We start from the raw sequence: 22,819 nt of genomic DNA, 5'->3' as shown, positions 1-22,819 counted from the left end.
ACAACGTTGGAACGGAATTGTCCTTTCAAGGGAGTTGCCTGGAGCTCTTTGCACAGAAGTGTACTGTTCAGGATTTACTAACCAAAAACTGTTAGCAAATCCTGGATTATTAGCATAAATGAACGTGATGTCCCCCACCACCGCATAACTCCCTCTCCACCATTGCCTATCTCTCTCTCTCTCTCTCTCTCTCTCTCTCTCTCTCTGTCCATCTTTCCCGTTCCTGTTCCCTTTTCTTTATTGTAATTCCAGAATCTGCAGTGTACCTGGCCATCGCTCTAGAACTGGCTCTCAACAACAAAATTGTGTCGTGACGGTATTTGGCCCTAAAAACCTCTGGCCCTGTACCGGCCAGCAGCAGCTGCACACATATAGGGTCCCATAATCTGAATACCTGGCCAAGAGCTCAGAGAAAAGAAGAAGTGGGGATATCAAAAACCCAGATCCCAAAAAATGGTTAAGTGCTCAACAAATGCCAGCAAAATGTCATCCTCACATTAATTGTCTCTCAGCCTGAGACAGTTTTGAGTTGGGATCCAGGGACACAAACACACACACACACACACACACACACACACACACACACAAACATGCATGCAGGCATGTCAAAGCACATTTGCAACAAGCTGGGGTCAGGACCTTTCCAGAAGACCTACACTACTGAGCCCAATTTTACTACACTCTGGTCTCCTGTGTATTGGCTGTTCATGTTGTTTTTAGTGGGAGGTAAGGAGCTTATAGACAGGAACTCTGGCAACATTCACTGCAGGAGTTACATCACTGCGTAGAAGTACACACATCCTGTGACTTTTGAGTTTTGCGTTCAAAATCTGAAAAGCAGAGGCCTTATTTATGGAAGTCTGTCATGCAAAAACATTCTGCACAAAACCAGATCAAATCCAGAGCCATGATTTATAAAAGCATGCTCACATCAACACATTACATTGACCTCTCATATATCAAACTAAAACGGATTCTAGTTATTATCCAAAAGTAAGTGTGGTGGATATATTTTCATTTGTTCTTTGGAATATTCTTTGCAATAACCATCAAATTAAATCTAGAATAAATCACTGAGCATTTTGATTAATTGAGGCCAATGAACCAGACCCCTTTGTGCCAAACAACAGAGTGCAGTCTGCTGTCCAGCCTTTTTCATTAGCGTCCATCTCCTCTTTGCAGGGTAGAGAGCCCTGACAGAGCAGAAGGAACATCTGACCATAATAACTACCAAAGCAAAAAATGTTCTGTCTGTCTCGCGGTGTCTATTCCACCAAGGACAACATAAATCAACATTTACTTATGACACACTTCAAACATCCTGCATATGGCCAAGCAATAAGAACACACACATGCAAGCCAACTTAGTTTTTTTTGTTTCTTTTACCTAACTTTAACCTGTGTCTTCCAGGGAGAGTCAACCAAGCACCAGGTTCTTTTCCAGCAACAGCCTGTTTAGCATTCACACAGCTGCTCACACTTGGAAGATGCACAGTACAACCACAGTCTTCTACTGCTAGCCATTTGGAGCTGTCCAGTTCAACTTGTCTTCTTCTGTTGGACATTTAAAGGGGTGATAGAATGCAAAACCGATTTTACCTTGTCATAGTTGAATAATGACAGTTTAGTGGGTAACTAGGATATACATAGAACCTCTAAATCCCATTGACACCTCTTTCCTCTGCAAATCTCACAATTTGAAACTGCCTCTGAAAACGGGCAAATCTCAACAAGCCGCCTAGTTGACGTCAACTCGGCGGCTCGTCCTCATTTGGCTCTAGTTTCAATTTTTGTCCGACTGTGTGTCGGAGTTCAGCGGCCGGTGCTGCCTGTGTAGCTGCCTCGCCGCCTGGCCTGCCTTCTTTCACAGATCCCAGCCTGCTGGGAGCTCGATTGAACTCCGTCAGGCTGGCAGCCCACGGCACTCCATACCCATGCAAAGTCACTGTTTTGAGGGATAATAGACTACCAAACGCTGTTGCCTGGACAGAGCTCCAGGGCCTGCAGCTCCCCTCTTCCTGCTAGCTAAATGCCCGGTGTGTGTGAGTGAGAGCGCGGTCAGCGAGCTTGTTACGCCAGCAATCTGTTACCACAGGTTCCAGTTAATCTTATAATGTGTGTTTTCATAATGTGTTGAGTTATTTAAACAAACGATTGGGGAAATAAACGCTTGTTGTCCGCGAGTCTCATTGATAGAGCCCGCGGTGAGCTGGAATCGTTGCTAGCTGCAATCGTTTCTCATTGTATTGAAAGGGACATATAGCTAGCTAGCTGCTCGTCCTAACAAGACACCTCGCGTTCATAAAAATGCCTTAAAATCAAATCTGACACAACGGTTAGCTTTATAAGACATTGGGGTAGATGTTATATAAGTGGTGTGACGAAATTCAAACCGTAAATATATTATAGTTATGCCGGCAGCCGGCCGCGGAGCCCCGGTAGTACAGTATCCACAAAGGGTGACTTTGCCCTGGGTATGGAGCCCAGCAGGCTGCCGCTTTCTCGTCAGACTGTGTGGAGCTCCTAAAGTCCGACACGTCTTACCAAATTTGCAATTAGCCATCAATTTTCGTAAAGCATATTTAAGCTTTATATAGTTGATTTCTTTCATAAAAAAGTCTCAGAAGTGAATTTGGTAACGAAACATTGCAGTGTCTGGAATATGAGATTCTGTCGCGTCTCTAATGTGTGTGTATTGGGGATTCGCTCAACCAATCAGCGCGCGTCTCTAATGTGTGTGTATGGCGATTCGCTCAACCAATCAGCGTGCAGCTCATCTAAATATTCATGAGCATACCATATTTGGAAGAAAAGCTCTTGTTACAAATAGGGCCAAAACACAGGGATGCATAAGGGCTCCAGGTTAGTTCAAGTATTTAAGCTGTTGATCTTTTGGTCAAAAGCATGCTAGTACTACGTCAGCAAAAAGTAGTCTTCTTTTTCTTCTTCTTCTTCTTCTTCTAAAGGATCCTAGAAAGGAAGGGACTGGGGCCCTGCCCCTTTCTTTCGTCTTTTTCTCCAGGAGAAAATAAACAAAGCGATAGAGTGCTGCAGGAAAGATTTCTAAAACCCGGAAATTAGTTAGCATTTTTGCACTTCCAGTTCCCTTGTCTCAAAGTCAATGAGTTTTTTTAATGCTTTATCGTTGGATGCCTGAAATAAGTTCTGTGGTTAACACAAGCTTAAGAGATTTTCACGTTATGTTCTACGACTTAAATATGTCAGTAAATACCCCACTTGTGAATGTTTACGTGTCTTTACAAAACGTGGTTGCTAACAAGTGGTGAAATGAGACTACAGACTGCAGTTTGTCAAAAATCATCACGCCAAACATCTAAAATCAGTTGCAAACTAGTGGTGGTGATGTTAAAGTCATGCGACCGTAGTGTAGTTCGTTAACAGCCTAACGTTGGGTTTTTACTCCTGCCGATTGTATTTCCGCTTCAAAAATTCATTTGTGAAGATTATCTTGCTGAACAAAATGCATAGTAGTAAGTATTATAATTGTGTTCGCCACAAAGCTTATTTTCTGTGATCCAAAACCAAATGGAAAATCCCATTGGCTTTTTGTCAAGGGCACCAGGGCAATACTAAAAGAGTCATTCCTACAGCAATTTATATAGCATTTATTTTGTACAACCATACTATTTAATGGAAAAAAGGTTGCTGATGGGACTGAAACATCATTTTGACAACAGCTAGACTACCCAAACGCTTCTTGAAATGTAGTTAAATCAGTAGCATCATTACTCCCCAATGCCACAAACAAGACAGCAAATTGTATTTCCACTTGTTTGTATCACATAACCTAACAGTCAGTTATATATAGTTTATATTTGAAACTGTGACTTGGACATGGTAATTGGTACCAGTTCCTGATTGGTTAGAACGGAAATACCAATAAGCTTCTGTTGTTATGTGATCTGATGATTTATTCATTTGATAGTAGGCATTATCAACCTCTTAAATAAAATGTGTTTAGCCACCTGCCAATAGTAATGCATGAGCTTAAGTTTTGTCTTTCATTCATAGTCCAGCAACTATAAGCCATCATGGTCAATCATTTCCAAAATAATGTGATGATGTGAATAAAAAAACTTTTAGAAAAACTGTCTCATCTATGTAAGTTTTCTGCTTCTCGTACCATTTTTGTGCTTGTTGGCACTGTGTTGCCCTTTACTTTCTTTTGTTTGCTAATAATTAACATGATTTGAAACTAAAAAAGAAGGAGTTAGTCTTGAATTAAATGCCAAAGCTGATTTGCTACCTAAATTATGAAAAACTGGAATTATTTATACCAATTTTGGAATAGTGCGGTAGTCACCAAGTCAACTTAATGTTATACATTATTTCACTAAAATGTGTTTTATAATGATACGTATACAAAATGGCTTTTATAAATAAGTCTGAAATCATACAGATACAGTAAATTATTATCTACACCAATTGAATATTTAAGAGATATGAAGACAGAAAACCTTTAACTTTGTATCTTTGCTTTAGTTGCGAGGTTGGGATTTGGATTATGGCACAAGGAATTGTAATAACAAATCCTGTAAATTGGTAAAGAGAGGGTCATTTGACTAAAGTATAAATGGAAAAAATAACTATTCTACTGGTTTAAACAGCATTAATACATCCTTGTGTTAAGCTGTCACACAGACATCAATTGCTAAATCGTTTTAAAAAAATAGCTCCATTTCTCATGTGCTGTTGCCCAGTGGCCCAGTGTAAAGATTGTGGTTACAATTTGGATTAAGGATGGGGTCTTTAAGAACCTGGGCCGACGACTTCATGGCGAGACTTCATGCAAGCTATTTGGAACTCTGCATGAGCCTGTCTGTCAGACCAAATGGAAGTCAGCGGGCTGCCGCTTGAATTGTTTAGTAAAAATAAGTGTGTACTTTGGCCTATTCACCCACCATCTCCACTTCACAGAGCTCTCTCTCTAAAACCACTGGGTAAAGTGAGAGTACTAATTTGTACATGAAGCATGTTGAGCTGTTCATTGCACATCCCTGCTGAAGCACAATTCAGTGTGCTAAGGCAGATATTCACCTCAGGGATGGGGGGGGGGTCTCTGGAAAAACATGTTGTCCTCACTGGTTTAAATATTTATCCCCCTGGTGCTTTCTCCACTGTGTCTCTCTAACAATGTAGCCTTTTAAATTTTCCTCCTGTCTTAATATAAATTGATATATATCGATGAAATGCTCACTATACTGTATATTCAATTAAGTGTTTGTGACCGGCAACAACCTCCTCCTGAAAAAGATATACTTAAAATGCTCTAAATACTGTAATGCCGCATTTCCACTGCATGGTGGAGCACGACTCGACTTAACTCACTTGGAACCGTTCTTTTTTTCATTAGCAAAAGTTGTGGATATTACCTTGTACATGGTACTTTTTTTTGGATCACCTGGGTCGAGGTTTTAAATGATCCGAGCCAATACTAGAAGGTGGAGCTAAGACACTGCACAGCACTGATTAGTCAGAGAGAATCGCCACTTGGGCGACGTGGGACATCCTGCAAAAACCACAATTTTTAAATAGCCAAACTACGATCAATAGCAACCGCAATTTTTACACTGACGGGGGTACTAAAAGCGAAATCGAGAAAAGTGCCTGCTACCAAAAGCAATGTCCCATGCAGTGGATATTCGGCATAATAAGACCTTGAGGCCCTTTTTGTCTTTTCCATTCATGGACAAAGATGATAATTGCTATTTTATATATTTATATATATAGAGGCTCAGTCCCTTATTTACCTCAAGGGCAAAGAGAACTAGGCCTTTATTCCTAATTTCCCTTGCCCTCCTATAAATGCAATGCAAAATGTATCTTGTTCATTTCAGTAAAATGGAAACTCCACAGCATTATTCTATGAGTACAAAAAAATCATAACGTCACACCCTCTGCTCTTCTTTAACGTAAATATTGTTTTAAAGCTGTAGTGCGTAGCTTCTGCCACCCCCATAAGGAATTCTCAAACAACAATGTCGGCGCGTCCACATGATACAATCCTACGTGATCGCGCATGCGTCCCCACGCGGTTGCTTGTACCCACCATGGTAGCCACGGAGGAAACGGAGGATTAAAAAAACATGATGGACTCTTCAGACGAGGTAATTATCTTCACTCGAGTTTCTGCGTGCGAAAGTCACCGGACGACACAATCTTCTGAACATAGCCATACTGAGAAATCCAGAGAGAGTTTTGTGGAGCTGATAGTCTTGATTAGCTTTGTTGCAACTCATTTGGCAATGGCTTGAATGTAACTGACGTTCATTCATATGAAAAAGTTACGCACTAAAGCTTTAATTCACAATTTAACTAAATTCAGTAACATCCATTTTGCAATGCGCAGCTAAGCTGAGCATTGTTACTGAATCTCAACACGTCCTGCACAAATGTGTCACATTAAAAGTCTTCCAGTGCTTCAATAGATATAATCCCTTCGTTTTCTCGGTAATGATGGGCAAATGAAGCTTCATGAAGAAATAGCAAAAAATCGCCGGTGCAACACGGATGTCTTCTACTTGAGGATTTTATTTTTTCCTAATTTTCTGAGCCCACTAGATGGCGCTCTCTATTTAAGAAAACGTTGAAAGCACACTGAATTGCCATTCCTTGAGCCTTTTTCTATAAACCAATACCGCCATCTAGTGGGCTTTAAAAATAAAGAAAATTGTTTACGAAGCTTTGTGAAGCTTCATTTCACTACTAATCGTCTTTGAATGTGAAAAATCTGTAGGAAGAGTTAAGTTTCATTCAAAGTACCTTAACAGAAAGTACATGTTAGAGCACGTGGAAATAATTAGAGAATAAAACTAATATTCCTGCTAAACAGAGAAACTCAGAACAGCAGAACTTCTGTCTATAACCTCACCTGTCAGGAGACTCAGGATCGAAGCAGGTCTTGAGGACATCGGTGACCTCCGGGTCACAGCAGTCTCCATCATCGTAATCATAGTGTATACTGTTGCACTCCATGTTACAAACTCCATCCTGTCTCTTCCAATTGTAGCAGGGCCCCAATCTAAGGCAGTCCCCTCCATCGTGGCCTGTCCTTGGGTGGTCGCACTCAGGGTCACATTGGCGGTTTCCAATCTTCCCAATTCGACAGTTGCTGAGGATAAACCGCTGTTGGAAGCTTGAGTTTCTGACAGAGTACACGCTAAGATCTAGGGTGATGTTGTAAGGGCTAAAGGCCTCAGTTAGGGCACGGTGCTGGAGCTGGATCTGGGCTTGCGACACGGTGGGGTTTCCGCCATCGTCATCAGAGAGGTTGACAATCCGGTAGCGAACTCGCTTGGTGGCACGGAGCTGCCAGTTGTTGTTGTAGCCCAAGATGATGTCGGTGTTGTCGCAGGGTGTCAAGCCACATGGTGGTGGCAAGAATGAAGAGACCAGTTCTTGTTCGGGGACAGGAGTGGTGATGATGGTTGGATGGAGGCCAACTTTGTATGGAGTCCAAAGCTGTTCCACCTCAAAGTTTGAAGCAAAATGTATATTTCAATTCATTTTAATACTACATCCAAACCAATTTCAATATAAAACGATGAAATGAGTAACACTGATAAGTAATGCTTTATAATTTCCCTTATATGATGACGGTTAAATAAACAAATGTCTGCAAAGACTGAACAACTTAAAGTGTAGAAATTAAATATAGTCGGTTACATTAGTGAAGTCAGCCCACATCGCCAAAAGGGGCTCGCTTTTGTCGATTTGAAATGGCCGCTTCAGCAGGTCCTCATGAGAGCGGGCATAGCCCCACAAGACCAAACCCCCAATATGGCCCCTGAAGCTGTGTCCCTGATCTGATTGGTTACTGCCGAGGAAGAGGGTTCTGCACGTCTTCATGAAGGGACTGTAGAGATTCCCCGACTGAAGACTGCTCTCTCCCACCTGAGAGAAAAAAAGCAGAGGAGAAACCACAGCCAAGAAGAGAGAAGGACCACAAACAAATGTATCATAATAAATCATTGATGGTGTAATGCAAAGACTCACTCTGTCCTACTACCTTTGTCCATAATCTCTATAAACAGATATGTGCATTTGAATGTAAAATCTGTAGGCAATGGGACAAGATTTTGGTATCGGAAGTGTTCTGGTTTCCATAGTAGAATTGACTGAGGTTTGAGCGTTCAAGCTTTGGTTCTCAACTCCATCTCCATTCTTGCCATTCATTCATTCTTAAATGACCAAACTAACCAAACCACACACCTTAGCTCCATCGACATACAGGGTCATGTTGTGGCCGTTGTAAGTGGCCATCAGGTGAGTCCAGGCATTGGCTTGGTACCGCTGGTGGCTGTAGACAGTGGTAGATTTTACGGCTCGATCTGTGCGAAGGGTGAAGTAGAACCGTGCATCTTTGGCGCCAGCAGGTTTCACAGTGCGGATGCCTAACGACCAGCCCTTCTCACTCAATGAATGGGAACAGTTGTCAAATACACCTATAGCAAAGGAGGAATGGGGAAAAGTAAAATTTTATTATTTTGAAAGAATATCGGTGCAAAAAACAAATTTACAAATGGTCATCACCCTCAGGAAAATTAATAAATAAACACACAAACAAACCAGCAAGATTGCAGTCCTTGGGACACAGGACAATGGAGAAAGAGAGGTACACCTCTGAGAGGATGAGACACACAAATAGAATATAGAATAGACAGAGCCATAGAGAGTGGGAGAAAACAGAGAGGGGAAGGAGGACGGAGGTATTTCACTCAGCCAAGGAAAGGCCCTGATGTTTCCATCTGCTGTTGCAACACACACACACACAGATCCACATGTGCTCCCCAGATGTGTAACAGTGGGACGGTAAGGGGTCAGGGAACCCCTTCACCCTCCTCAACAGTGTATGTGCATGTGTATATGTTTACATGCATATGTGTGTATGTGTAAGTGTGTAAAGAGGGGCAACTGTAGCAAAATATCCCTAAGGAGATGGGCCAGTTTCATGGTTAAGCATTTAATTCAGTTAAAGAAAGCCGCAGTTAGGTGGCTATAAAGTAGCTTTGCCAAGTGAATTAGATTATACTGTATTACCAAATGTAATTACACAAATTCACTAGAATCAATCTATGTGTATCCACAGTAACACATGCAATGTTTAAGATACATATTGCACCTAATCATGAATACATAAGTCATCATTTGGAGGCAAAAAGGCAACATCTACTTACATTGCATTGTCAAATCTGTCTCACAATCTAATTTTCTTGGAAATCTGCTGAATTGCTTAACAGTGTACAGTATGCTCTAGGTACATTATTTAATGGCACACAACCGGAGGAGGACGTTGTCTCAGTCAAACAAAATTGAGCTAAAATTTTCAGTAGATGGTTATGGTGAAATGGTACTGCCAAAAAAGTGACAACATTGTGGTTGCAAAAGAAAATTACAAGGTTTTTATGGGAAATGTGGTCTTTATGTTGTGAGACATTTGCATTACCACAAATATTAGTTCAAGGCTACCATTCATCTCCACTGGGGTCTGGCTTTTTTACCATGATTATAATATTGAATTCAGTGTAATAATGTTTAAAAGCTTTGTGAACTATTTTCTTTCATTTTCTAAGCCCACAAGACGGCGTTCTTAGATTCTTACAGAAAAAGACTCAAAGGAATAGCAATTCAGTGTGCTGTCAACCCTTTGTTGAACAGAGAGTGCTATCTAGTGGGCTCAGAAAATAAAGTAAATGGTTCATGAAGCTCCATTTTGCCACCACTACCGAAAACACAACATTGACATAACATCCCCTTCTAAAGTTGTCTATTTACACAGTCAGCAGACATGCAGCAACATTAGCATTCATTCTGCATCATGTTTTTGGCAACAAGTTCAATATTTACTCTCCTTTTAACTCTGTTTCAGTTTCCACCAACTCCTGAGGGCAATATGCTCTTTAGCTGCTAAATGCTTCATTATGTTCGCTAGCTAGTCACTAACTTTGTTGTCTGCTGTTTGGTGCTGGCCAGGTAGCTGAGTATCAGTACAGTATCAGAGCTTCTTTGGTGAAAAGAATGACTGCTGCAGCTGAAAACAAGGTTAATAACAGCATAGTTCTGGGCCAGAAAACCAAAACAATGAGCTGAAAGACGCTAAAACACTGTAGAGCTGAGAGGATCTGGAGAGTTGGTGGATTATTCTCTGTTTGTCAGGGACCCCTTTTTTATTACACATAGTCATTTAAACCATTGTTCATATAAAATGATTGATAAGTGCAGCTTTAAACATTCTACATGTAGAAGTGTAGGCTGTTATATGTAATTGAAATCCCATAACCATCACCAAATCTGGAAAAATAAGCTATGCAATCTTTTTTTGTGATTGACCATGTCATACACTACTCTTTTGACATAGATAGCATTTTTATTAAACTCAAAGCTAAAGATATTTGACAAGGCCTTGTTTTAAGCTTGTACATTTTTGCACTCTTTGTTGAATTCGCTAGAACCTTACAATATAACAAATATAACATGCATTATAATATATTAGCCAATACTAGTCATTATTATCAGCCAATACTTTCAGTTGATATTTTTGTATTGCCATAAATGTTGGACAAAATGCAGTAAAATAATTCCAATACATTCCACAACAATGCAGCACCTAATAATCAGCGTAATTATTACATTGTTTGTCGAGCAGCGTACTAGATTCTGGAACACATACATTACAATAAAGGATTCAATGAACAAACAAACAGTTTATAAGATCATCACTGACCATTAGAAGTCAAACCAATGCCAATGCCATGTCTAGCAGAAACAATAGGAGTTTGCTTTTCACTGTATTTGTCAAATTCCTTCAGGACACTACAAAGAGAAAGGCCCATGCCACAATATGCCGCCCTCACATAAGGAAGCAATGAGGGGAAAAAAAGTTGAGTAATGGAGTCGGATCTTTGATCAGAGTAAATGTGAGCGGACGTAACAGTTTGTGGTCTCCCTCACTATCTGGATAGCTGTGGTGCTGCACCATAGCGCTTTTATCCTCTTCAATTTGTTTGATGTATGTGTCGTTCTGTCAAATGTGCAGCTTTTCAAATGTTACATTCTTGAAGTTGGAAAAACAGTGGTGTTCATCCTTATGTGAAGAGCCTGATTAAATGAAGGTTTCATAGGATAAATGTGTCTGCTCAGAATCAATGGAAACCCACAGGCAAGCTAACTGTGAGGAGAAAGACTGAATGAAACACAGCCTGGGAATTTTCACGGTTATGTAACCACGTATTTATTGAGAAGTCTGTGTCCAGAATAGAAATACAATTTATATTGTTGTGACAAAAAAACAATGTTATTGCCCTAGTGAGGTACACTATAGATTATTGTACAATAAATATATAAATATATATATATAGTATAATGCAGGGTCACCTGTATTTATCACCTGGCTCTTTGTTTAAAGGCCATTCGAAGCACTTTAAAATGCAGCGTTTTTGTATACAATTAAACAAAGAACAGGTGTTAAACATCACCATTATCATTATAATAATAATACTTAGTCATAATCATCTTGCAATTATTACTGTGGCCAATGTAATAAACCAACAACAATTGAAAATGTATTTATTCAGCATTGCCTTTAACTAACTGTCACTCTTCCTTTGTTTTATTTTCATCTTTTACATGTTTTATTGTTCTTATGCCTCCCTTTGTTTTATTTCTATCTTTCACATATTCTATTGTTCTTAGTATACCCGTTTTTGCTATTTGCTGCCTCTGTTCTTTGCTATTCATTTAATTGGTTTTATCACAAAGTATTTGCTCTTGTTTTAATTTGCCTGTTTTTATGAATTATCTTGTTTCTTCCTCTGTTGTAAAGCACATTGAGCTACATCCCCTGTATGAAAGGTGCTATATAAATAAAGTTTATCATTATTTTTAATAATGAACAATTAGCATCATCACCACCAGCCATCAATATGTTCACCATCATCATAATAAACATATTCATCATCACTACAGTATGGTTATCCTATAACATCATCATAATTACATAATGCCAGTATTATTACCCCATTATAGTCATCATAATTATTAAGGTTGTCAGCAGTAGTGTAACTCGGACCTAAAAATTGCTACGGTCAAGAGGTTAAACTGAGGGGTGAGAGGCAATAAGAGCATGCTTTGTTGTTTGTTGTAATTTGATATTTTGGGTGCACATGCATGTTTGGTTGTAAATAATAGCCTAATGTATTAAAGGTGCAGTAGGCAGGACGTATAAAACTAACTTTCTGTAATATTTGCTGAAACTGACCCTATGTTCCAGTAGAACTACATGAAGCAGGTCATTTAAAAAATAAATCTGGCTCCTCTGCCCCACTTACAGCCTGTAGTGCGATTTGCAAAAATCCACAGCTCCCTGTTCAGATGCACCAATCAGGGCCGGGGGGGGTGTCTAACTGCATGTCAATTACTGCTCATGCACACGCATTTGTTCTCCCTTGTGGGGGGAGTTGCTTAGGAGACCGTTTTGGGCTTTAGCAGAAAGGGGAGAGGGACTGAGATCTTAGCAATCCTACCTACAGAACTTTTAATAATAACATCCAGAAAAATAATATATATTTCTTATGCTGACACATTTCAGCAAGCAAGCCTTAATCAGAGCACCACAAGAGTGGTATCTTCCTCCTTTTATAGAGAATAAGCTATCATCCAGCTGTGCAGGGGAGCTACTAACTTATGTAACCACAGTGAACTGTTTTGGGAGTTTATAAGTGCATATCCCAGTGCGTACGCTGTCACTTTAGCAGAGCATCCAATTCACTCAGCCGTATAGTCCGCCACGGACAATGCTGGATTTTTAAGGGCGATAGGGATATATATATATTTTTTTTTTTTTTAAATAACAATATGTTATATTGTTTAACATAAACACATAACAAAAATGTACAATCTTGATACTGATCTCTTAGATTTTTTGTTGTTGTTGCTGTTTTTACTGTATTGTGACCAGGGTACATACTGAGCGGGACATTTTACAGTTCTACTGTTTAAAAATAAACTTGTCAGTTCTCTCTGGTACAAACTATGTAAAGGGGACACTGCTTCTAAATCATCTCAAACCTTCTTTGGCACTTCTGTACTACAATTTCTTATCGGCCAACACATACATCATATTAATTAGATATTAATATATCTACAATGAGCTAATATTAGCCGATATATTGGCCTGGCCTGGTCTAGCTCTACTCGCAAGCACACCTGTCTTGCATTTGATGTATGGCTAATGATTGTCTGACTGACAATTATCAATGCCCTTAGTATGTCCATGACAATTTCCCAGAACCCAACATATCTTAAAATGTTGTTTTTTGTCCACCCTACACTCAAAAACCCAAACACATTTTTTTAAACATTTTAAAGAATTTACAATCATCAACAAACCCAATCCTCACATTGGAAAAGCTGAAACCAGAGACATTTTGGTAATTTTACCAAATAAATGATTAATTGATTAACAAAATTGGTGATTACATTTCTGTCAATAAACTAAGCGATTACTCATCTAATTGTTTCAGCACTCATAATGTCATTATGTAATCCTGATCACTGGGATTTCTGTCATCACTGTCACCATGTCTGCAGTAGAAACCAAACCCTAGTTAAACTCTGATTGACCTTTGTCATGAAAAGCAGCCTTCATTTTTTGTTAGAAACCATTTAACACAAACTTCACACAGGACTGTTACAAGGGCAAACCCAAATTCTATTAGGGTTACTTGATATAGTATAGCTGTCACAAGCTATTTGCAATAACATACAGCACCATAATTCTTGCTTTTCTGGCCCGGAACATTGCTGTTTTGGGTACACTCTCACGGCTCTCATCAACCTTGTTTCCAGCTGCTGCTATCATTCTTTTCAGCAAAGAAGCTCTAAAACTGTACCTGATACTCCGCTACCTGCCCAGCACCAAGGCAAGCAGAAAAAGGTTGGAGACTGATCCGCCATAAAGCAATTAAAGAGACTAACTGACACTGATAGGCAAACATGTCAACCAAGGAGTATGATATACATATCTTGAAACCCACTAAAAGGCAGAGGGTCAGATCTAGAGCTTAAGACCAGTAAGCTCTCAGACAGTATGATGGAGAAAAAATAATGAATTAATGTATTCCCCTATTAATGAGATGGGACATCTATCCCTAAATCAGTGTGTGGCCATGAGACTGTGCTCACAGCTGTCAGGGTGAAACTTTAGTGAGATGCCAAAGATGAGTATTCCCTATACACAGTGGTGGTGGAAGAAGTATTCAGATCCCTTACCCCGAATCAATAGATTAAAATAACGTGACCATTACACGAACTGCCGTGAGCCCGTGTTGTAATACCACACTGTGAAAATGTTCCACTACAAGTAAAAGTCCTGCATTCAAAACCTGACTTACCTTACTAAGTAAAAGGATGTAAGTATTATCAGCAAAATGTACTTAATGAATGACAAGTAAAAGTAGCCTATCATTGTGCAAGAAAATGTTTCCTGTCAGTGTTTTATATATATATATATATATATATATATATATATATATATATATATATATATATATATATTATATCTGGAGATACCTGGTTTTCACTGGACAAGAAGCATATAAAAAATGTAATCTGAAAAGTAACAAAAGCTGTCAGACAATTGTAGTGGAGTAAAAAGTAGCCTACAACATTTATCTCTGAGATAGAGTAGTAGCCTATATAGCTGTATAGCCTACAATGGAAATACTCAAGTAAAGTAGCCTACATCTTGTATCAGTAGGCTACATGAGTAAATGTATTTAGGCCCTAGTTACTACATTCCACCACTTCCTAAACATCAGTGTCTATGATGCAGATATGATCAGTTTTCACCATTTTCACCCACCTGCTATGACTGCAGGGTTGCTCTGCCCTCCCTCAGGCTTCACCCACAGCTCCAGGCTGAACTTGGCCCTCGGCAGCTCCACCCCTGCAGCCGGATTCACCTTCAGCTGCTCCCGACGCCCGCTGAAGTAAAGGGCGGTCATCCAGGAAGGGGGCACCCTTGGCACGGGATTCCCCCAGGAAGAGGAGCTCCCGGCGGGCAGGTTTGCGGGCGTATCCGCCTCCTCCATCTCCCCGGAGTAGTCCTCGGTACTGTCCTCCAGGGTCCCGGTCGAGAATTGCTGGTTTCCATCTTCCCGCTGCAGCCTGTAGAGGACTTGGAGCCCCTTGGAATCTGTTGAGCTGTCGGGGAAAGCTTTCTCCCAACTGGAGTTGCCGTCTGCCTCGTAAGAAAACGTGCCACCGAGGCTGCGGGTGAACCTGGAGCGGGAACCGCCTGGGGACTCCGCGTGGCCCGAGGAAGAGACGGTCTGCCCGGCGTCTCTAAGCAAAGACATTCCGGGCTGTTGTGTGGTGTTTTCACTGACATAATTTGGCTCGTTCTTGTCATTTGTGGAGCGTTTTCCAAAAAACCGTCCGGGCAACGTAACATTTCCGTTCCCCGCTCCTACCGCCACATCCTCTGCGTTGCCCCAGCCTCGCTTATTTCCCCCCACCGGAGCGACCCGGTGAACCCCGGTGTCAAACTTGCACCCTCCTGCACAAACCGCAGGAGCGCTCTTAACAGAGTACAGCTCTCTCCGGCTCGTGTGCGTCCTCGGACGAGCCGCTGGAGGGCGGTGTTGGGACGGGGAGAGGGAGCGGGGTTGCCGCTGGGACCTCCAGACGCCGGAGACGGTGCAGGGTTCACCTGCTAGCCTGGAGAGCTCATTGTCTGCCCGCCGGGCCATGGCGCGTTTGTACCGGCTGAGTGCATCGGAGCAAACCGGGCTGAGCAGCCACGTGTTAGTGATGACGAGGAAGATAGCCAGTATTCTGACTAACAACATTGTCTCAGGTTAGGGAAGTTGTGTTAAATATAAAAGGTGTGTGGGGGGGGGAAGGTCTAGGCTATAGTTTTTAAAAGTCTGTCTCTGGTTTCCAGGTCAGCAGCAAGAGGTCTCACACCAAACTGTGGTTTTTATGTGCACATTTAACCAGCAATAAAGACACGTCTGTTAAGGCTGCCGGTTTTGTAATTAAAATTAATTCATTGTGGTACACAAATTAAGGAGAGTAATTAAATATAAACTGTCAGTGCATTCCGAAAGGGTCAAACTAATAAAGTCGCATTCAAAATTTCTCACATGGAATTACTGAATTTTGAGGTTAGGCTATATGTTTAGTATTTATTTGAATAAAGTAGAAGTTTGACCGAATCAGATCTTCGGCTAAATTAATCTAAATCCTTTCTTGGCGCAGATGCGGCTCTCCACACTCCTGCACTTTGCGCGGACCTTTAGAGGCGAAGCTTTGCCTTCTTTCCATTCGTGACCGTCTGCAAAATGTCTGTAGTCTCTGTCACTTAGTTTTTGTTGATACTTAGAAATAAAAAGTCCAACTATTTCAGTCTGCGTTTCAGTAAACCTATAAGGTAAAGAAAATATCTTTAAAACGTCGCCAGGCGGATTTAAAACATTTTTTTTTTTTACTGAGGACAGATTTTAATTGCATGAATAATTCAGGTGAAATCAGATGATCTTTTCACTCCATACTGACTTTGCACAAAGCCTCTCATTTATTTTTACCTGACCACTGCGGCATCATTTAGTGCGTCCTGTTCCAAAATATGGCTGCAAGGTGAATCAGAGTATATAAAAAAAAGAAAAAAAAAGTCTCTCCAGAGGCAAACTGACGTGCAGTGCAAAGTGTCAGCCCTATAATAGCTACCCTACTTGTTGAGCAGAAGCCTTCCTATAATTTCTGATAAAGGAAAAATATCCGTCCATTAAATCATGGTTCGACGTCTGCGCGTCAGCTTCTGTTGGTTTTGTTGTGCTTCTGTGTGCGCTTCGGAGAGTGACTTGCTGCTCCTCTGCACCAGTAGTAGTAATATCCTCCTCCATTCACTCCATCTCTCTCTCGCTCTCTCTCTCTCTCTCTCTCTCTCTCTCTCTCTCTCTCTCTCTCTCTCTCTCTCTCTCTCTCTCTCTCTCTCTCTGGAGTCCAACGTTTTTTTTTTTACCTGCCCGCCCTGACATCACCGGTAGGCGGGGGGCGTCCCTCCATTGCCTCACACTTAGTTTTACAAGGGAAATCCTCTCCCCTCCTCATCCCCCTGCCCAGTCCTGTTCTGTACGTCTCTCTGATGCAGGGGCAACAGGAAAGAGGTCGTAAACTTTATTTATGTAGCCTATTTATTATTCTTGTCCTGATCGTAGCCATCCATCCATCCATCCATCCTTCCACCTCCAGTGGTGGAAGAAGAAATCATAAAGAGTTAAAAAAAAGAAAAAATATGCTTTAACAATGCAGTGATGGAATGTACATTTACTCAAGAACTTGAGTATTTTGCTGCTGTAACACTGTATTTTCCCATTGTTGGGATCAATAAAAATCTATCTATCTATCTATTTATCTATCTATTTGCATTGCATTCTACTCCACTACATTTCAGATGGAAATATTGTACTTCTTACTTCACCCCATTTATTTGACAAAACATGGTGCAGCTTGTAAAATATGTGCACTGCTTTGTATTAAAGTTCCCACTAAATTAGCACCACCTTAAAGGTGCAGTAGGTAAGACTTATAAAACTAACTTTCTGTCATATTTTCTGAAACTGACCCTATGTTCAAGTAGAACTACATGAAGCAGGTAATAAAAAAATACAGCTCCTCTGGCACCACCTACAGCCTGTAGTGTGATTTGCAAAAATCCACCGCTCCCTGTTCAGATGCACCAATCAGGGCCAGGGGTGGGGGGTCTAACTGCGTGTCAATCAGGCAGGGGCTGAGAAGTTGTGATGTTAAACATTTTTGGCTAAGTCCTGGATCTTTGCAATCCTACTTACGGCACCTTTAACCGACTACAACTATAAAAAGTCACTTACAAATGCATCAATAATTATTATTATTAGTATAATAATCTACACACAAAAAATCTGAATTATGAGTACTTTAACTTTTGATAGGCTACTTTAAGTACATTTTCATAATACTTATGTACTTTTAATTGACATTTTCTGTGCAGGACTTTTACTTGTAATAATATATTTTTACAAGGCAGTATAGCAAATTTTACTACAGTAAATGATTTGAATACTTCCTCAACCACTTGCAAATGTTGTAAATCAGAAGTATACATACAATATTGTAAGTTGTGTAAGTATCAAAAGTAAAACTACTTGTTATGCAGAAAATAACCACTGTCAGTGTTATATTGTTATACAGCCACTATTATATTTATAATGATGCATTTATGTGTAAGCAGCATTTTACTGTACATCTGATTAAGTTGGAGTTATGTTATAGTACTTTACATACTGTTTGGTAGTTCAGTCTATTATAATGCATCATAAATCATCATGGGTTGTATGTGTAAAATATGAATGCACAGAGTAACCTGCATTAAAACTCATACTTAAGTACAGTGCTTGAGTAAAGTAAAAAAACTACTTTCCACCGCTGTCCATGTCTTCTTAATCGGAGGCTCTACTGTCAGCCTGGCAACAGATGGATGATGATGGGGGTGGAGGGTTGTTTGCTCCTGCTACAGTAACATAAGTGTGTTTGATCTCTCCCTTGCTACCCCTCGGTCTCTTTCATCCTCACACACACACACACACACACACACACACACACACACACACACACACACACACACACTCCAAAGTGAAGGAGGTGAGGTTTGAGTAACCCTCTCTTCCCTCTCCCTTCTTCCACCGCTGTTTCTCCTTTTTCTCTTCCTTTTACTCCCTCTTCTCTTGACCTATCCATCTCACTCACTCATGCTCTGGCTCTCTTCAGTGGTACAACACGGACAGGCTCAACATCTGTCTCGCACATGAAAAGGGTTTTTGCAAGCTTTTTGTCGTCTAAATATGCTACCTGCCTTGTGCCGAACTCTTAGCTTGTGTAAAACGAGCCAGGGCTGAAAAAACAGGGAGAGGAAGCATTGGATGGAAGGTTGGATGTGGGTGGGTAAAAGCAGGGGAGATGTAAGGAGATGTCCATATATAATAATGGCCCAACTGAAGGTGAAAATACCATAAACAAGCTTTTTAATTCTTCTATATTATTGATTTAGCTGTGAATGTATATGCAGCTGCATGCACACATGCATGAACATACATATTCAAACATCATCAAAATAAGATATTGATATATGACAGTATTATTGTCTTTATCATATGTTATTTGACAAAACAAATCTTAACTCAAGGTCCACTTACTTGTGTTCTCTGGAGCTTGCAACCAATATTTTACCACCTGCTAAAGTTGACTGCTCCCAAAAAAGCTAATACTGGACATTGAGGTATGTTTCTTTTTGTCAAACTAATTTATCCAAGTTTGGAATATTATAGCCTGCTTTTTTTTTAAGGTAACTACAGTATGTGTCTGTTGAAATGAAAATGATACATTAAAATCTTCAAATCAGTACAGTCTGTATGGTCTATCATGGTCATATAATCAATTTGTCCTTTCACTCCTGTTTAGACAGTAGAAGAGGTGACTCCGCAGAGCACAATGTATATCTACCTTGAATAATACCGCACACTGAGTTTTGCACCATTAAAGTATTATCCATGTTTTAATGTGCATTTTTAGAGTTGCAGAAACACTTAATAATCCTACAGTCTCTTTAAGACAAACTGTGTTTTTTAGCTGATTATATATGGATTATTATTTTGACTCATGAACCATACCTTGCAAATGGAAAAATAACTTGTGGCAATGTGTGCAGGCCCTCCTAACTCAAATGACAGGTGTACTTACTTACTGAGATGTTTCCAGACACTGCAAACCAAATAAATACTGATCTTGAAAGTGTGTTAAGACCGTATAGCTTTAATCAAGTTTTAGTAGACTTTTGTGTTTTACCACATAAGGATTTTAAAATGTCCATCCTTTTGCAAGACTATTGCTATTGTGTTTATGCATATGACATTCATGTATTTAATCACGATGCATTGCTCATTATTTACCATCTAATAAGGAAAAAACTGTGGATACCATAGGCAGTTGTTGCTGTTCCACACCTTCTGAAATGTTGTCTCTACTTCTCCCCCAGACCCCACTATTTCTGTCAGGCTCAATTTGCAAACAGGGCCCTGGCTCGAGGGTGGAGATGGAGATGGAAGAGGAGGCCGCTGGCAGTTATGGCAGAGGCCCCCGAAGGGGCAAAAACGGTTCCTAAAGAGTGGGAGGCAGGAATTCCACAATCCTAGCCTGTCTGACTGAGGGATCTGCCTGCTAAACATTCAACTTTTTCTGCTGGCGAAGTGCCCTTTGAAATCCAGCTGCAACAAAAAAGAAGCAAGAGAAATAGGAGGGGTGGGTTTTAGAGAAAGCAACAAAAAAGGGACAGAAAGAGAGGATGAAGGAGATGAGAAAGAGAGGAAGAGAGTGATAAAGGGGTGTGTGGTAGAGAGTAAGTGTGTGTGTGGGAGTGAGAGAGAGAGAGAGAGTCTGAATGAGTGTGCTCCACCAGGGCCTCACCCCCCGCTGTAAGGGACCTCCACAGATTATCCTTCATCTGAGCTTGTCGGTCTTGACCCCACCGACCCTGAGGCTCGCTCTCTCTCCCACACACACACACACACACACACATACACATTTCCCCACTCACTCATTCATTTCTCCACAAACCCTCATTATTTTTTCTGTGTCACTCACTTTTTCTCTCTTACATCTCTGACGCTCACTAACACACCAACACGCTAACTCCACCACGCAACCACCACACACATTCCCCAAACACGCATGCACGCACACACACACGCGCGCACACACACACAACCTGGTTCTTCATGCAAAAGAGGGGGACCCAATGGGAGAAAATCCAGGCTGATGTGCAGGACAAATGAGGAGGGGAAGAAAGAAGAAAAGGGGAGAAAGAAAGACGGCAAGCTTTTCACCACCATTGGTATAAAATAGAAAGGGGAGGGAGAGGGCTTGAGGGGGACAAATGCAACACAATGTATATACAGTACTGCAGGTTTGGCTCAAAGGAACTGGTTCAGAATCAGTTGTTGCATGAGCATTAGTATGTTCAAATTATAAGCTAAAACTGATATTTGTGTCTGACGTTATATGCGTATGTTACACACTACTTTATTCAATAATTTATTTAGTTTCTTTAATTGTTTTTGTATTTTAGCTATCAATCTTCACTGTGAACCACAGAGATAGATCATATATAAGGATATAGGAAGATATTGTCAAATTGTAAAAAATTAAATAAAAAAAATACATATTTCTCAATTGGAAGCTTTAATACATATCTATATGATTCATATTTATAAATATATTTTTTAAATGCATTTAATTCAATTAGACTGAAAGTTGCATAATTATTGAGTATTCCTGATACATTACTTTTAATACTTTTTCTTGAGTCACACATTACATTGAGCATGATTGACCTACGCAGCACAGAGAAACCCATCTTACTGTACACGGTGGTCCTTTTTAGGGAAATTAATTTACTCTGCAATGTATCCAGTAATTTTCCTCTTGCTGAAAACCTTATTACACATCCGAACTGAGCTCCATAATGATACATATAAACTTCTTCCGCAAACAAAAACATGGGAAAATCCATGTTGTGCGTGCCTACATGGAGGATCCCTTATTTGTCCACGTGGAGGTAAAAATGGAAAAGCAAGTAGCAGTCTGGATAGACTGTGAGCGTGAATATGTTAGTCCTCCTTAGGTTTTATTTGCAAAGCTGCAGGTGGATGCTTGAATGACATGACACTGTTTTTCTTGGCTCTGTTTCTGGCTGCACTTTGTGGATGTGACCTACCTGCTTGTTTGGCAATATAATCTGAAAATAAATACAACATGAGGAGACACTCTGTATTTATATGGTGGACTGAAATCATTATAATATTTTGAGAATATTCCAAAAGACAACAGGAGTGTATGTTGTGCTAAATAGGATTTGATCTTCTGAGGTATAATGTTTCTATAATTTTCTGAGAGGGATTTGTCATTTTTAGCCTCTATGGGAGTAATGTATTAACCTGTGCATATTGCAGTATTGTCCCTAGTTTTTTTGTTGATCCTGTTCTCAGTTTGCTGATATGTTGGCCTTTTATTAAATATAGGATATTGATAACAACATACAACGTAATGGATGGGAAGATTTAATGCAACATTTTGATCAGGTTCCACAGAAGTACAGCTTTATACAGTTTTGTTTGGGCTGTTGTTGTTTATCTAGAGCTTCAACTGAGAATTTCAGAGTAATGAGAGAGAATTATTTAGCATGCACGTGGCCAAATAAAAATAAACTGATCTAAATTTGGTTTAAGTCTGAAACTATAACACTGTATTATATGCTTCCCTACTTGAAATGATTTTGTTGAGATTACTATTTTACATGCTTGTGTGTCGACTCGATTTTTGTGTATTGGATTCATTATCTGTGACAAAATGATTTCAACTCAAAAGTCAATTTAGCTTTTTCTAAGCTTTTACCAGCATCAGAGTTATGTTGACATCTCAGCAACCTTTTTGTCACAGCAATTGTTTCTAAGGTCAAGAGTGAAACTTCCTGCTCAAGATGTCATTACCCAGAAGAAAAAATATTTTAATAAAAAAAAGAAGAAGAAAACAACAGATACAGATAGCCTATAATGGAATTCATTACAAAAGCACCTCAAACTACAGCCTTACAAATTGTAAGTCCTTGCTGATTTTAATTAAATAATGAATTTGGCCAGACAAAAAATGCTAACTGTTCTGATGACTTAGAATTACATAATAAAAGCCAAATTGGCAGCAGTGGTAT

At 40.0% G+C, this 22,819-nt stretch overlaps 1 protein-coding gene across 1 annotated transcript in view; it reads right to left on the bottom strand.

Annotated features, from left to right (window-relative positions):
• The window catches only part of pappa2 (pappalysin 2), a 98,474-nt gene extending 81,590 nt beyond the window's left edge, over positions 1-16,884 (bottom strand). Inside the window, exons 1-5 of the mRNA XM_028593758.1 lie at positions 16,608-16,884; positions 14,882-16,446; positions 8,233-8,465; positions 7,687-7,914; positions 6,893-7,491 (exon numbers count right to left, since the gene is read on the bottom strand). Of these exons, the coding sequence (XP_028449559.1) occupies positions 6,893-7,491; positions 7,687-7,914; positions 8,233-8,465; positions 14,882-15,869 (2,048 nt within the window). The 5' untranslated portion in view covers positions 15,870-16,446; positions 16,608-16,884. The remainder of the gene's footprint in view (positions 1-6,892; positions 7,492-7,686; positions 7,915-8,232; positions 8,466-14,881; positions 16,447-16,607) is intronic.
• Positions 16,885-22,819: the final 5,935 nt, after the last annotated feature.

The sequence above is a fragment of the Perca flavescens genome, chromosome 12, assembly GCF_004354835.1.
Source record: "Perca flavescens isolate YP-PL-M2 chromosome 12, PFLA_1.0, whole genome shotgun sequence".
Classification (NCBI taxonomy): Eukaryota; Metazoa; Chordata; class Actinopteri; order Perciformes; family Percidae; genus Perca; species Perca flavescens.
The sequence above is the reverse complement of the archived record's forward strand: the minus strand, read 5'-3'. Positions and strand labels throughout refer to the sequence as shown.